Source organism: Calypte anna, chromosome 8 (genome assembly GCF_003957555.1).
Source record: "Calypte anna isolate BGI_N300 chromosome 8, bCalAnn1_v1.p, whole genome shotgun sequence".
NCBI classification, from domain to species: Eukaryota; Metazoa; Chordata; class Aves; order Apodiformes; family Trochilidae; genus Calypte; species Calypte anna.
In genome coordinates, this window is record NC_044254.1 from 2,029,414 (window position 1) to 2,043,766 (window position 14,353).

Sequence of the window (14,353 nt, forward strand, 5' to 3'; positions counted from 1 at the left end):
TTAACTAGCACTTGGCCAAATAAAACCTCCCAGCACAAAACTCTGCAGAGGGGAACAAGAGGGTGATGGCTTTTGGGGTCACAGTGAGGATCTGGATCAGTGACTCCTGTTTAGCTTGCTAGGCCAAATACAGACACAGCAGAGAGGTTTTAGCAAAGTAATGATTAATTTTCTCCTGGTTTTTGACAAATTATTCCTACCTTGAACTGCTGTTTAGCAGGTCATTAAACTACTACTAGTCCTTAGAATTCTTTAACAGACACGCAAAGTGAATGGGGTAATGCAGGCAGCATATATTTAGTATATATATATATATATATATATAACATAGTATATATTCAGTAAGCTAAAAGTGAAAGAAGCTAAGAAAACAAAAGCAAAAAGCTCTTTTGTATTTGCTTTCAGCTTGGGATTAAAATAGGCTGAACAGAACTACATTTAAATGCAACTAAAGCTGGAGCAAATGTAAATGTAACCCTATTCTATATTAAAATGAGTATTAAAAAGCAACATAACCACTTCACTTTAAGAAAAAAAATTCACAAAGGGAATTGAAGACTGCAGTTCTCACAGTAAAATTAGCATCTCTGTGTATAAAGCACTGTCTTCCTGTATTTCATGGCATCTTTCACAGATTTCACAATGCATGTAAAAACCCAGGTATTTCAACATTACTTACTTCAAAGCTGTTTTTTCTGCTACTCTGCCACGGTGTGCTCAAGAGTTAACAGTCTCAGAAACTTTACCCTCTGCCTCAGCCAGCATAAAGAGTTATGTTTTGCTACATCCATGCTGTTAACTGGCAATACTTTGTTGTGCAGAGCATCAGAACACAGCCTTGCCTTCAGAAGAGAAAAACCACTTTTTCTAGAAGCCATACCCAGATAGCATCAGCATGCTCCCAAGGCTTTGAGTTCTAACAGGCTGCTTTTGACAGTTTTCTGCTGTGTTTAGTAAATCACTAATGGTGAATGATTTGTTGGTTTTCTGGACTTGCTGGAGCTTGCCAAAACCACCAAGACTATCAGAAGTTGGGTTAGCCCTGACCAAGCAAGAGCAGTGATATTTGAAGTCTGCGGTAGACCAACAGGGTCTCTCCATGGGGAAATCCCACAGTTTTTTGATGTACTGAACCACCTCAAGATTTCCATCAGGCCTTTTGAGCAGATCAGGGGAATAGCAGGAAGACACTGCAGACCTATCAAAAAGCCTGGCTCCTTGGGAAGGGTCCAGGCCACCACTTTGGAAAAAGGAGTACGAGGTTCCCAGCAAGGATCGTGGCCAAGTCTGAAAGATTTCTCAGACAAGGAGATGATGTTATGAGCTACACAACTCAGCCTAGAGTCCATACAAAGCCTTGTACGTGCCTCTGCTTGGACACAAATTCTAACCTGACGTTTTAACTAGCCTACCAGGACTCTTTTCCAAGGCCAGAGGGAAAAAACAGGTAGCTGCTGCTGTAAAATGAGCTCGAGCAGAAAGCATTACCCTCAAAAACACCATAGGAAGCGCTGTGCTTCTCAGCCTCTGGATCCAACAGAGCTCATGGAGTACACTTTCACCCAGGTTTAATCTTTTTGACTAAAGAGACAGTTAAAGCTATTCAAGGAAGAAAATAAAAGTTGTCTTTCTGCCTCATTGCTCTTTAAGACGCCAAGATGACCTGGAAGTTGTGATTTGGTTGCTGCAGTTCATCTGCCCACTATAAATTCAGATACTTGAAATAGGGAAGGATTAAGTTCAGAAGCTGCAAGTGGCAAGAGTTCAGCTTTTAAGAGAAAAGACTGCTGTATGGAAACAGAGCCCTAACCAGAGAAAATCTGAAAGAGTTTGGTTGTAAATACCAAAAGGAAAAGCAATGCCAATAAAGTCCTCACACTGTTCAGAAAAAAAAAAAAATCAAGCAGACATAAAGATGCAAAGTGACAAAATGTTGTGAGGAAGAAATATTATAAATCTTGTTTCCTGCTGCTTTGTGGTTGATTAAGCCTGATCCTAAGAAGGTTGCAGGCTCTGACCAAGGGTTTACTGTAAGTAAAGGGAGAGTAATATCTGGCAGAGAACACAGCTGAGCTGCTAGGACAGCTTTCTCTTTGGGAGGACATTACATGGGTCAGTTTTCCTTCTTTCTGTCCACAAATAGAAACTACCTTTTCTGAAACTAGACTGGGCTGAAAAAGCTCTCTTATAGGGGGGGTAGAAAACAACCTACTTGACACAGAAGAATAGTCAGGCTAAAAATATACTAGAGACTAGAAAGAAAACTAAAGCACAAAACAGGTTTCAATAACCTTGATGCAGTCGTGGATTTTGTCTTACTTGACAGTCATAAGAAACAGCCTGTCATTTCAACCATCTTACCCACTATATATGATGAGAAAACCAGCTTTTGAGTCCATTCAGGAAAAACAGAGCACGACAAAAAGAAGCTAAGAGAAAATGCTAAAAACACAAGGTACAATTCTGGAGGAAGAGCAGTAGAATCTCAATGAGCAGAAAGGAACAAATCCCTCCACCTCACAACACCAAACAGCTGCTGGGAAAGTTGTTAAAGAATAAGTAGCACTGCATATATGTGGAGAGAATACCCAAAGATAACCAAATTTTGGAGGAAAACCACAAAGAAGTGATAACTAATTCTGCTACTCACTAACCTCAGCTCCAGTGAGATTATGTACCAGGGAAGAAGCCACTAGTAAATAAATGCTGTCTCAAAATATGAAAATAGCTTTTTCTTTTTTTCTTAAGAGCAGATCACTCCATGGCAGCCAGGAGGGAAGAAGCAAACTATTAAAAAACCTTACTCCTAAAAGGCAATAAAAGTATTCAGCTCACTTTAGAAAATGTGAATGTTCGTGGAATTTAAACAAGCTGAGTGGTCAGCACTTCACAGACAGAAGGTAGTAGTTAAGGACAGATCTTGTCTATAAGGCACAGAATTAGCTGGTATTATAAAAATACTTTAATTGGTCATTAGGAGATCTCCACTTTTACACCCAGAAGCCTGAAATCATTGTATAATGCAAGACTCACCAACAGAGAAGATAAGCAGAGCTGAGAGGAGTGTGATGGCACTCAGCCAATGTCCTGTACTTTTTGGGAGTGAAAACCACAATATCTAAACTGTTTTCCCTCTCTAACTTATCTAGAGGCTTGTAAAAAAAATAAAAATTAAAAAAAAATCAAAGTATTAAAGCAAATTTCAGAAGAACAAGCCTGTAAGAGGTTTTGCTTTAGAAGTTTATCAGGATTTTTTGAATCTGAGTGGCAACAGCAATTCACCATGTTGGTCAAAAGGGAGGACTGGTGATAGAAGCCCCATCCCTGGGAGTTTTTAAGGCCAGGCTGGATAAAACTCTAACCTGATCTAGTGGGAGGTGTCCCTACCCATGTCAGGGGGTTGGAACTGGATGATCTTTAAGGTCCCTTCTAACCCTGACAATTCTACAGTTCTATATTCTCCATTTACTTGCACAGCTACTGTTCCCTCAGTTCTTCTCAGTCTTCGAAACAAAGCCAAAATACCTAACATCCAGAACTGCAATATAAAGCATTTAGGTTAAAAAAAAAAAAAAGTTTCACAAAAAAAATGTAGGGAAAGCAACTAAAGAGCTGAAGAGGAACTGGTGTTTCCATGGCAATCTGGCAGACTGGAGCCATGCTCTCCTTTTCTACAAAGTCTTCCCTCATTCTCCACCATTAAATCTTTATTAATCTGAACATTAAGCATGTTTGCCTGGGCAGGAATGTTAGCCCACCACTTGCTTGCACAGCTATCCAGGGTGATGTCAGAGAAAAGGAGATGGAGACTTGCAGCATGGAACAACCAGCAGGCACTCGTGCCATTTTGAGACACAAAGCTCTTTTTTCATCCTCGTAGCAGTCTATAAAAAGGACATGTGCCCTAGGAACAGACTATTTTCTAAACAGAACGAATGATTATTTCTGCAGCTCTCAGATGACTGTGTCAAGAATGATATAAGCACTGTTTCTTCTAGATGGGCACTGCCAGCCCTTTACCGTGATGATTTCATGGTTAATTAATAGAAACTAATAACTACAAAAGGACTTTCTAACAGAGATGCTTAGGGAAGTTCCTCTTTCCTAAGGTGGATGCTGTTTCCTCATTTGTCCCAAAGGAGAGATGAGAACTATTAATCGCTGTATCTTTCCTCCTCTCAAGAGCCAAGAGAACAAACTTAAAGGAAACAATTTTACATCAAGATCATAGAATCCTAGAACTGGCTGGGTTGGAAGGGACCTCAGAGATCATCAAGTCCAACCCTTGATCCACTCCCGCTGCAGTTCCCAGCCCATGGCACTCAGTGCCACATCCAGGCTCTTTGGAAAGATCTCCAGACACGGAGAATCCACTACTTCCCTGGGCAGCCCATTCCAATGCCTGATCACCCTCTCCAGAAAGAAATTCTTTCTCATCTCCAACCTAAACCTCCCCTGGCACAACTTGAGACCCTTTGTGCCCTCTTGTCTTGCTGAGAGTTGCCTGGGAAAAGAGCCCAACCCCCCCCTGGCTCCAACCTCCTTTCAGGGAGTTGGAGAGAGTGATGAGGTCTCCCCTGAGCCTCCTCTTCTCCAGCCTCAACACCCCCAGCTCCCTCAGCCTCTCCTCATAGGATCTGTGCTCCAGTCCCTTCCCCAGCCCAGTTGCCTCCTTTGGACCTGCTCCGGGACCTCAATCTCCTTCCTGAACTGAGGGGTCCAGAACTGGACACAGGACTCAAGCTATGGCCTCACAAGATGTGGCATTGTTTGGGTTTGCTGTTCAGTGAGGTTTTCAACATGTTGCCAGAGTCCTGCTGCTGCTTTTTCCCCTACTCCTTGTTCAAGCATCAGCCACCCATCCCCTCTCACAGCACAAATTATATTTTTGGAAGTGGGAGAAGCTGAACAGGACCAGAGCAGAGCAGGAAGAAGAGAAATGCCCACTGGCTGCAACAGCAGCAAGATGCTTAGGAAAAGGGAGGACTGGAAATAGCTGTGGAAGCTGCCACAAACCCAACCCACCCACTGTAAGATTTTCAAATGCCAAATGCCACCAGAGGCACGAGTCCTCTTTTCCCAAGGATTGAAGTCCTGAGAACGTCAGCAAGGTGATCTTCACGTAGTTCTAATCTGACTAAGTGATGCCCTGCAGGAAGTGATGCAAGTTAGCCAGATTCTCATCACACTCCCTTTTCAAAGTCTAAATCAGCATATTTGATAAGACCAGATCTGATAGACAGCAGCACCTTCCACAGATCCTGTAAAACTAGCTCTTCTGTAAGCAAATCTGTGTCAAGCAGTCTGGCATCATCAGCCCTATCTGAAGTCCTCAAGTTTCACTGTTTGAACACTAAAACCCCCAAACTGGAGTCCACATCACCACCCTACCTTGGCACTGCTGGCAACAAAAAAAAAACCTCATTGCAACCCATCAGAAATCCAGGCTGATAATCAGCAGCAACCTGGTGAAACTGAGCTAGCCCAGCAAAACCCAAGTGAAACTAATGCAAGTGGGTGATGAGGGTGGGCTTCAGGAGGGAGGATTCCTGCTCCACCTGTTGCTGCCTGATCAGAAGAGGAGCAAATCGTCCACAGCAATTATCAGGAAAGTATCCTCACCAAAAGCACAGGTGGTGCTGCCCCACCCCAGCTTACTGCAACTCCACCAGCAGCTTTTTGCAAACCTACACAATGGCCCAACTGGAAAAGCAAGTTGCTGCACCATGGGGCTTGCATGATGAGGCAGAGCTGAGCAGCCCAAACCATAGTGCTCAGAGCATCCAGGAGCCTCCTATTTATTGACCAAGAGGGCTGACATTAGGTACCTGCCCTCTCTTGCACAAGAGCATCAAGAGAGTTGAATATGCACCTGAAAAAAAAAACCCTTTTGGTGACTTCATCCTTCCCATTAATTCAAGCCACAGCTCCCCACTCCCCAAAACCAGCTGCAAGGTCAGTATCTCACGAACAGCAGGAGTCATTTTCACTCCAGATTTGTCATCTCTGACAACCAGCTTTGTGTAGCACTGCCAAGAGATTTCACTTCCAGTGCCAAAAACGTATGGGAGGACCTTGACCAGCTCACAGGTGTCTGTATCCAGCCAAGTGACAACAAGGGACACCTAAGTCAGCTCCTGCCCAAGAAGGAACTGGTAGGGTTAGCAACAAGCTGTTAATTTCCTACTATGAAGGGCCAGTTTAACTAAGTGGACATGACATTTAAGTCTTTTTAAAAATAGAATTTTGCCATCTTGCTGTGCCTGGGTAAACCATTTCCAAAAATAATAGTCCTGCTACACACCACATCTCTACCCTACCAAGAAAACATACTTCTGAATTGAAAAGCCACTTTACCTTTGAAAGACCCTTTAATTTTCCAGCCCCTTACTGAGCAAAGCTGGCCAAAAGGCATTCAGGAAATAGCACTTTTTTTTTTTTTTTTCCACTCCAACCATTTTCTTGCAACGTATTTGTAAAACTAAACTAGTCAGACTTAAGAAGGGGTTACTGGAGAGGAAAAAAAAAAAATAATAAACCAACATTTCTCCTGGGAGAGAAATAATGACCACTTCAAAGTCAAAACAGATAAGACTGATTAACCCAACTAACCCATATCCAAGTCAGCAGTAGTGGTCAAAAACCCCGCAGACATCAGTTTCCACTCCTAAACCATATGAAAGAACCAAATGGCTGAAATTATCAGTGTCTGACTCAGCCACACACTGAAGAAGTCCCACCACCACTTACTCCCATTGCTGCCTCTCCACAAATCATCTAGAAAGAGATGCAAAAAGGAAGAAAGGACAAGAAGTCACGTAAGAAATCAATGACTGCTGGTCCTGGACATGCTGCAAGGCTCCAGATGCTTTATCCTAGGAGCAGGACTGCTGCTGGGACAGGCATGAAATCCATCAGAACGCAACAGCCCGGGCGTTCTCCAGGGGGCTGCAAAACATTGGGAATGCCAAGAGGCACCGGGGAGCAGTGAGGAAAAGCAGGAGAGTTCCTTCAGCTGGGAACACATGGCTGCTCCGTGCCTCCAGCCAGAAGAGGAGGACACGGAGGAATCTTCTCTCTCTGTGGAGGTATTTCCTCAACAAAGAGGGCAGAAAGAACGCGACGCGCGGGCATTCCACGCCATGGAAAAGCAGCAAACCATTCCCCCCGTGTTTTGAAACCCAAGAACCTAAAGCACCCGAGTTCGTTTTTCCAATAGTGCCCCCGCACTGCCAGCCACGCACGGCTTCCATTTCACTTCGCCGTTACCTGAGAGCTCCCACGGGTGGGCAAACCCGTCTCGTCCCCCATCTTCCCCGGGTGGGCAGCCCCGACCTGTCCCCCATCTCCCGCGGGTGGGAAAACCACGTCCCCTCCTCCATCTCCCGCGAGTGGGGAGCCCTGTGCTGTCCCCTATTTCCCGCGGGTGGGCAAACCACGTCCCCCATCTTCCACGGGTGCGGAGCCCGCGTCCTGTCCCCCACCTCCTGCGGGTGGGCAAATCAGGTCCCGTCCCTCACCTCCCGCGGGTGGGCAAACCACGTCCCGTCTCTCACTTCCCGCGGGTGGGCAGCCCACGTCCCGTCCCCCTCAAGCCTCCCACGGGTGGGCAGCCTCCGTCCCATCCCCCTCCACCCCCTCGCCTCCCACGGGAGGGCAGTCCCGCCGCTGCCCCGTGCGAAGCCCCGCACCCCTTCCCAGCACGCAGGTGACCCCAACACGGGGGAACCCCACGAGGAGGCGGCGGCCGTGGCGGAGCCAGCCTTCCCCCCGCGATGACACCCCACGCGTGGCCACCGCGGCCCCGCCGCTCCCCGCCACAAACCCGGCTCCCCTTCCACGGTCGGCCCGGGACACAAACGCCGTCCGGGCCGCGGCTGAGGCGGCGCCGGTCCTCCCCCGCGACGGCGGGCCGGGAGAGGGGAGGCTCCGGGAAGCCCCTCAGGCCCCCCCACGGCACCAAGCCGCCGTCCCCCCTTCACTCACCGGCGGCGGGCTCGGCGCGGCTGAGCACGGCCAGCACCAGACCGAGAAGGGCGGCGAGCGCTGGCCCCGCTCCGCGGGCCATGGCCACGGCCGCTCCCGCCGCCACTGGCTCGGAACGGCGCGGTGCGGCGCGGAGGGATCTACCCGGCCACCGATGGCGCCTGCGGCCGCCCCGCGCGGAAGGATACGGTAGAGACGCGACGCGCCCCCGCTTCCTCCGCAGCGACGCGCGCCACGCCCTGAGCCAGCGCCGCTAGGGGGCGCTCTGACCGGGACGGGAATGGGATGGGATGGGATGGGATGGGATGGGATGGGATGGATGGGATGGGGATGGAAGGGATGGAGATGGGATGGGATGGGAATGGGATGGGATGGGATGGGATGGGATGGGATGGGATGGGATGGGATGGGATGGGAATGGGGATGGAGATGGGATGGGATGGGATGGATGGGATGGGATGGGGATGGGGATGGGGATGGGGATGGGATGGGGATGGGATGGGGATGGGATGGGATGGGATGGGATGGGATGGGGATGGGATGGGATGGGATGGGATGGATGGGATGGGATGGGATGGGGATGGGGATGGAGATGGGATGGGATGGGAATGGGATGGGATGGGATGGGATGGGAATGGGGATGGAGATGGGATGGGATAGGATGGGATGGGGATGGGGATGGGGATGGGGATGGGATGGGGATGGGACCAGACGGGATGGGAATGGGAATGGGAATGGAATGGGAATGGAATGGGACGGGACGGGACGGGATGGGATGGGATGAGGATGGGATGGGTTGGGTCGGGTCTGGGCAGAGGGGACAGGATGGGACGGGATGAGACGAGACGAAACGGGATGGGACGAGGTGGGATGGAATGGAATGGGATGGGATGGGATGGGATGGGATGGGATGGGATGGGATGGGATGGGATGGGATGGGATGGAATGGAATATAATGGGACAGGACGGACGGGACAGGACGGGATGGGATGGGATGGGAATGGGATGGATGGGGATGGGATGGAATGGAACAGGATGGGTTGGGTCTGGGCAGAGGGGACGGGATGGGATGGGATGGGATGGGATGGGATGGGATGGGACGGGATGGGGTGGGGTGGGATGGGATGGGGATGGGGATGGGGATGGGGGTGGGGATGGGGATGGGGATGGGATGGGGTGGGATAGGATGGGTCAGGATGAGACGGGACAAAATGGAAAGGAATGGAGTGGGACAGAGATGGGTCAGGTCAGGTGTGGGCAATGGGGGCTGCCTGGGCAGAGCGGTGGGGATGGGGGGCAGAGCAGTGAGGGTATAGAGGGGGTGGCAGTGGGGATTGGGGCCGGGTGGCTGTGTGGACAGAGGGCAGGGGTAGCTGGACACGTCGTGTGTGTGTGTGTGTGTGTGTGTCCACGGGTGGTGGCAGCTGTGGGAGGACAGCAGTGTCCCCAGCTGGCAGGATGGGTGAGGAGCTGCTCAGAATGGGGTGAGATGGAGAGGGACCCACAGGCAGGTACCCATGGGATGGGACACCTGGACACTGCCAGAGGGGCACATCGGGGGGAAGAGAACCTTTCAGAGCACCCCATGGCTGAGCCTCACGGCTGCCCCAACACCCGAGGAGAGCCAGGTTCTCACGGAAGATGCCTCGAGAGGGAGGGCAGCAGCTGCATTCACCATCCAGATCTCTCCCGGGGTCAGCCACCATTTAAAAAGCATTAAAAATCCTTCTGCCTTGGCTCCAGCTCCAGGAGGACTGAGAGCCCTTTGTGTGTGGTGCTGACACAGCAGCCCAGCCCTCCAGGATTGTGCTGGGTTTGGGGCAGAGAGGGGGCAATGAATAAACCTCAGTTTTCCCCCTGTAATTCTCCCAAGTGCAGAGCAGGACAGTCAGTGCCCTCCCATCACCATGATTTTTCCAGGTATTGCCAATGCAACCTGGGGGATGAATCCCTCAGCTTCCAGGGCTTTCCATCACCAATGGCACGATGGTTCTTCACAGCCAGGATGTGGCACTGCTCCTGGCACAGCTCCCTCACCCAGCATGCCCCAAACTTCCCAAATATAAAGTTATGGGTGGTGGCTTAAGTTAAAACCATCACAAAGCCAAGCTGGGAATTGAGGAGGGTTAGGAATGTGACTAGAACAAGGAGGCCTTGTGGCTGCTGTCCCATGGGTCTGTCATTAAGCAACAAGCTGCTTTCAGAGGAGTTATATGTATGATTTAGCATAGTTTCATCTTACATACTCAGTTACAGTCCCATTAGCAACACCATATGCAAAGAAGAGAAAATTCATCACCCAGTACCCACAGGCAAAAGTGATGGGACCCTCCAGCCCTCCTACATGCCATCTCACCCCCAGTTTCCCACCCAGAAGCCACCAGTGTCCAGTCCTGCAAGTGAAGGGGTGTGGCAAGGTTTTTTTGTAATTTCCAGCTGGTTTCTCCCACCTTGGCTTTGCCCATGGAGCATTTTACCCAGGTGCCAGAATGGAGCCCTGGCTGCTCAGGGTGGCAAGGCCAGGATGGGCAGGGTGATGGGCAGGGAGTTTGGCACAGTGATGAGCAGGGGATTGGGCAGGGGGTTTGGCAGGGTAATGGGCAGGGAATTTGGCACAGTGATGAGCACGGGATTGGGCAGGGTGATGGGCAGGAGGGTTGGCAGGGTGATGGGCAGGGAGTTTGGCACAATGCTGGGCAGGGTGATGGGCAGGGAATTTGGCACACTGATGAGCAGGGGATTGGGCAGGGTGATGGGCAGGAGGGTTGGCAGGGTGATGGGCAGGGAGTTTGGCACAGTGATGAGCAGGGGATGGGGCATGGGGTTTGGCAGGGTGATGGACAGGAGGGTTGGGCAGGGTGCTGGGCAGGGAATTTGGCACAGTGTTGGGCAGGGTGCTGGGCGGGGGGGGTTGGCAAGGTGCTGGGCAGGGTGCTGGGCAGGGGGTTTGGCAAGGTGATGGGCAGGGAATTGGGCAGGGGATTGGGCAGGGTAATGGGCAGGGAATTTGGCACGATGCTGGGCAGGGTGCTGGTGCCTGGCAGAGAGCTGGGAGCATTCCAGTGCTGCAAGGGATGCCAGCGGAGGGATTAGGAGTGCTGAACAGACTCCATATCCACAGCATCTCTCGTTAAACTGCCCTGGCAATTAGGGGAATCCTGGCACTTTGGCTGGCAAAGCCAGAGGGATCAAGCCTTCCCTGCTGCACCATGTTTGGAGTCTCACTCCACAAAGATTTTGGTCTCCTGCTCCCCAGAGCACACGTTTGGATCTGGGTGTGTGCAGGTGGCTCTCCAGCCTCAGCCTTCTCCAGGTTTCCTGCTCCACGGATTTGAATCCAGCCCCATGTGCCAGAGCTCAAATTGTCACCAGTAGTGTCAGGGGCTGGGACCCGTCCATTCAGCAGAACCCCCAGAAATGATGCCAAGGGGCTCATCTGCAGCCAGCACAGCCAGATGTGACAAGGGATGAAGGAATCCTGTCCCATGTCTGTGATCCCTCTGGTCAATGAGCCATGGGAATGCCATCTCCCCACACATCACTCCAGAGCTGGGGGGACACTGCCAGGCAGAGGTGCCCAGGGCTGTGCTCTGCTCCCCCCAGCTCTCCCTGCAGAATGTTCAAAATGGGTTGAAGCACTCAGGTGCTTTCTGGGTGTCTGTGCATTCTCAGCAAGCATCTCATCAGTTCTCCTCTGTCCCTCACCTTGAAGGAACTGCTGGTTTCACCACCTTTGCATTGGTTCCCTCAGAATTAATTCTGCTTTCTTGCAATAACCTCTTGGTGACATGACTGCTGGTTGAGGTATTCAGCCCACACCCAAACACTTGCCTTACACCCCAGCATTTTACACACCCAGATAAATGTTGCCTCACTTTTACCCACCCCTGCTCTTGGGGTCCTTAGGATGTGCTTGAGTCATATGTCCCAGCTTTCCCTTCTGCAAACAGAAGAGCTGGAACCCTGTTAAAATGGAAAATGAGTGAAAAGACATCACAGCCACGAGGTTTAAGAAAAACAGGAGGCAGAGGGTTTCCAGCAAAATCCTTGGTGCTGGCAGCCTTGTGCTCACACCACTAATAACTTGTCCTGTGGCTCATCTGCTAACTCTTAACACTCATATGACTTGGCTTACACCAGGATTACCTTACCTGCCAGCTCCTCTCATCTTAAAAAGAAACAGAGAAGTGCACTGGCATTCCTGCATCAGGCCCTGCAGGAATGTGCTGGGAACCCTGAGCTGCCTCTGCTGCTTTGCTTAATCTCCCAGAGAATTCCTTCCCTCTGCCATCCCCTCTGCTGCCCTCACTCTAAGCAGCCCCTGGAGAATTCATGTTGCAGTCAGAGCTGTGTGGTGTTTACCCAAGTGTGAGGCTCACAAAATGCTCCTGGCTCTGGGATTGTGATGGAGCAAGAACTGAGTGAGCAGCTGGTGCTGGGATGGGGCGTGCAGCCGTGGCAGCTGCTCAGCACTGCACAGCTCAAGCTTCAGCTCCTGTTTCTGGGTCTGGACCCAGGACTGGCTCTGCAGACAGGAGCCTGCAGTTCCCCCTCTCAGGCAGCAGCTGCTGGAGAGCTGCAGTGGTGATGTGCAGCAGGCAAGCACCCATACATACCCACCCAGCATCCTCACAGCCCATCTAAGTCATGCATGACTCCCATCACCTGTGGTCCCCATGGAGGTAGGGGCATGGGAAAGCAGAGCAGAGGCTTCTTTCTGCTCCTAGAGGACCCAGAGCCCAGCCTCAGTGCCCAGCCATGCTGTTACATCCCTCCTGGCACGGGGCAGGAGCTTCGTGGAGGCCACCCAGGTCCCTTCTTGCCTCGACGGTTCCCTTTCCCGAGGCAAAATCCATGGGCAAGATGCCACTGCACCTGAGAGGGGCTCATGGCTGTGCACAGGGGGACATGGAGCTCCAGGAAAGGTCCCAGGGAGACACAAACCCCAGGTACTGCAGGTTCTGGCACCACAGAAACCCAAGCAGTACTCGTGATGACTGTGACTGCAGCAACCACGTTCAGTTCTGTTCCTCTCTGCAAATCCAGTGGCTGCTGCCACTTTTTGGGGGGCCCAGCTGATGAGAAGGGGACACTTTCTGCTTGGGATGCTGTGTCACAGGGCTGGGGAATCCCTTTCCCAGTGAGTGCAGGCAGTGTGGTGGGGAAGCAGAGTGTGCCAGGGTGGCCAAGGAGCACTGGCAGGGCCAGGGTGCTGCTGGAGGGATGCTGGGGGTAGGAAAAGATGAAAAAAGAAAAATAATGCAGGGATAGAGGAAACATTTTATCATCTCTCTGCAGACTGCTGGGGTTCAGCCACAGGGGGATTTCTGAGCCATGATTCCAAATCACACTGGGCTCCTCTGTGCAGCCATCAGAGCAGAGAAAGCTCCATGCTGGGTGGGCACAGGGAAGGGGACTCCCCAACTTCTGCTTTATCTCCTCCAGTGGGTTTGCAAGCTCAGCCAGACAGGAGCAACCACATGGGATGTAGGCTATAGGCACAGCCTCTGGTAAAGCCTGGGGCACCCTCAGGGAACACAAATAGTGCCCTGTATGGGGGATAAAAGGGACAGCTGGGGAGGGGAGGTGGCACAGCTGCCCCAGGGGAAGAAAATCTGGGAATATGTGTGGGCAGCCAGGTTGGAGGTTGTTCAGGAAGCACAGGCAGACACCCACGGTGGAGAGGTTGTACCCCACCTCTGCAGGCAGCCCAGAGCAGCTGGATCCCCAGGGACCTCCAAAGGGCTCAGGTCTGGATGGCCAACAGGGATGGAATAAGGATGCCAGAGGTTGGGTTGATGCCCTGGGACTTGCAGAATGCTTGGGGTCAGGACAAGCCCAGTTGTGCCACCTGGGATGGAGGGGATGCAAGAGTTTGGGGGTACAGATCTGGGACAGATGTGGTGTTGACTCAGGCTCATGTGGGAGTTCTGGGCTCAGCAGTCAGCTCCCTGTGGCCAGCCACCAAGCCCAGCACCTATTTCAGGTGACAGAAAAATCTACATCCTCCTTTCTCAAAGGTCACCTTGGCAGCAGCACAGCAGGGAAGGGGAAAGTGACCTCCTGAGCCCCCCAGCCTGGTTCTCCGGGGCTCCCCTCCCTGTTCCAAGTAGGATTGAGAACAACTCCCCCCCACCCAGAGAGACAAAGCTGCCATGGCCCCAAGCAGCCCTCAAGAGAGAGAGGACAAGGATGATGATGCTCAAAGGCTGAACCCCAAGCCCTGTCCCTTGCTGTCCAAGCAGTTACCTGTCCCAGGCAGCACTGGGTGTGCCACAAGCACATCTGCACAGCTCTCTGCATCACTGGGATGTTCACCCATGGCAAAGCAGCTGCTGGAAACCACACAGGGTCAAACATCCCTCGA

General features: G+C 51.4%; 1 protein-coding gene across 2 annotated transcripts in view; it reads right to left on the reverse strand.

Moving 5' to 3' along the window:
• NOTCH2 (notch receptor 2) overlaps positions 1 to 8,116 on the reverse strand; it is an 86,077-nt gene extending 77,961 nt beyond the window's left edge. Inside the window, exon 1 of one of the 2 annotated variants that reach the window (XM_030455684.1) lies at positions 7,987 to 8,116. In XM_030455684.1, coding sequence (XP_030311544.1) covers positions 7,987 to 8,068 — 82 coding nt within the window. In that variant the 5' untranslated portion in view covers positions 8,069 to 8,116. The remainder of the gene's footprint in view (positions 1 to 7,986) is intronic. The other variant, XM_030455685.1, reaches the window with a different exon arrangement.
• Between the last annotated feature and the right edge of the window lie 6,237 nt (positions 8,117 to 14,353).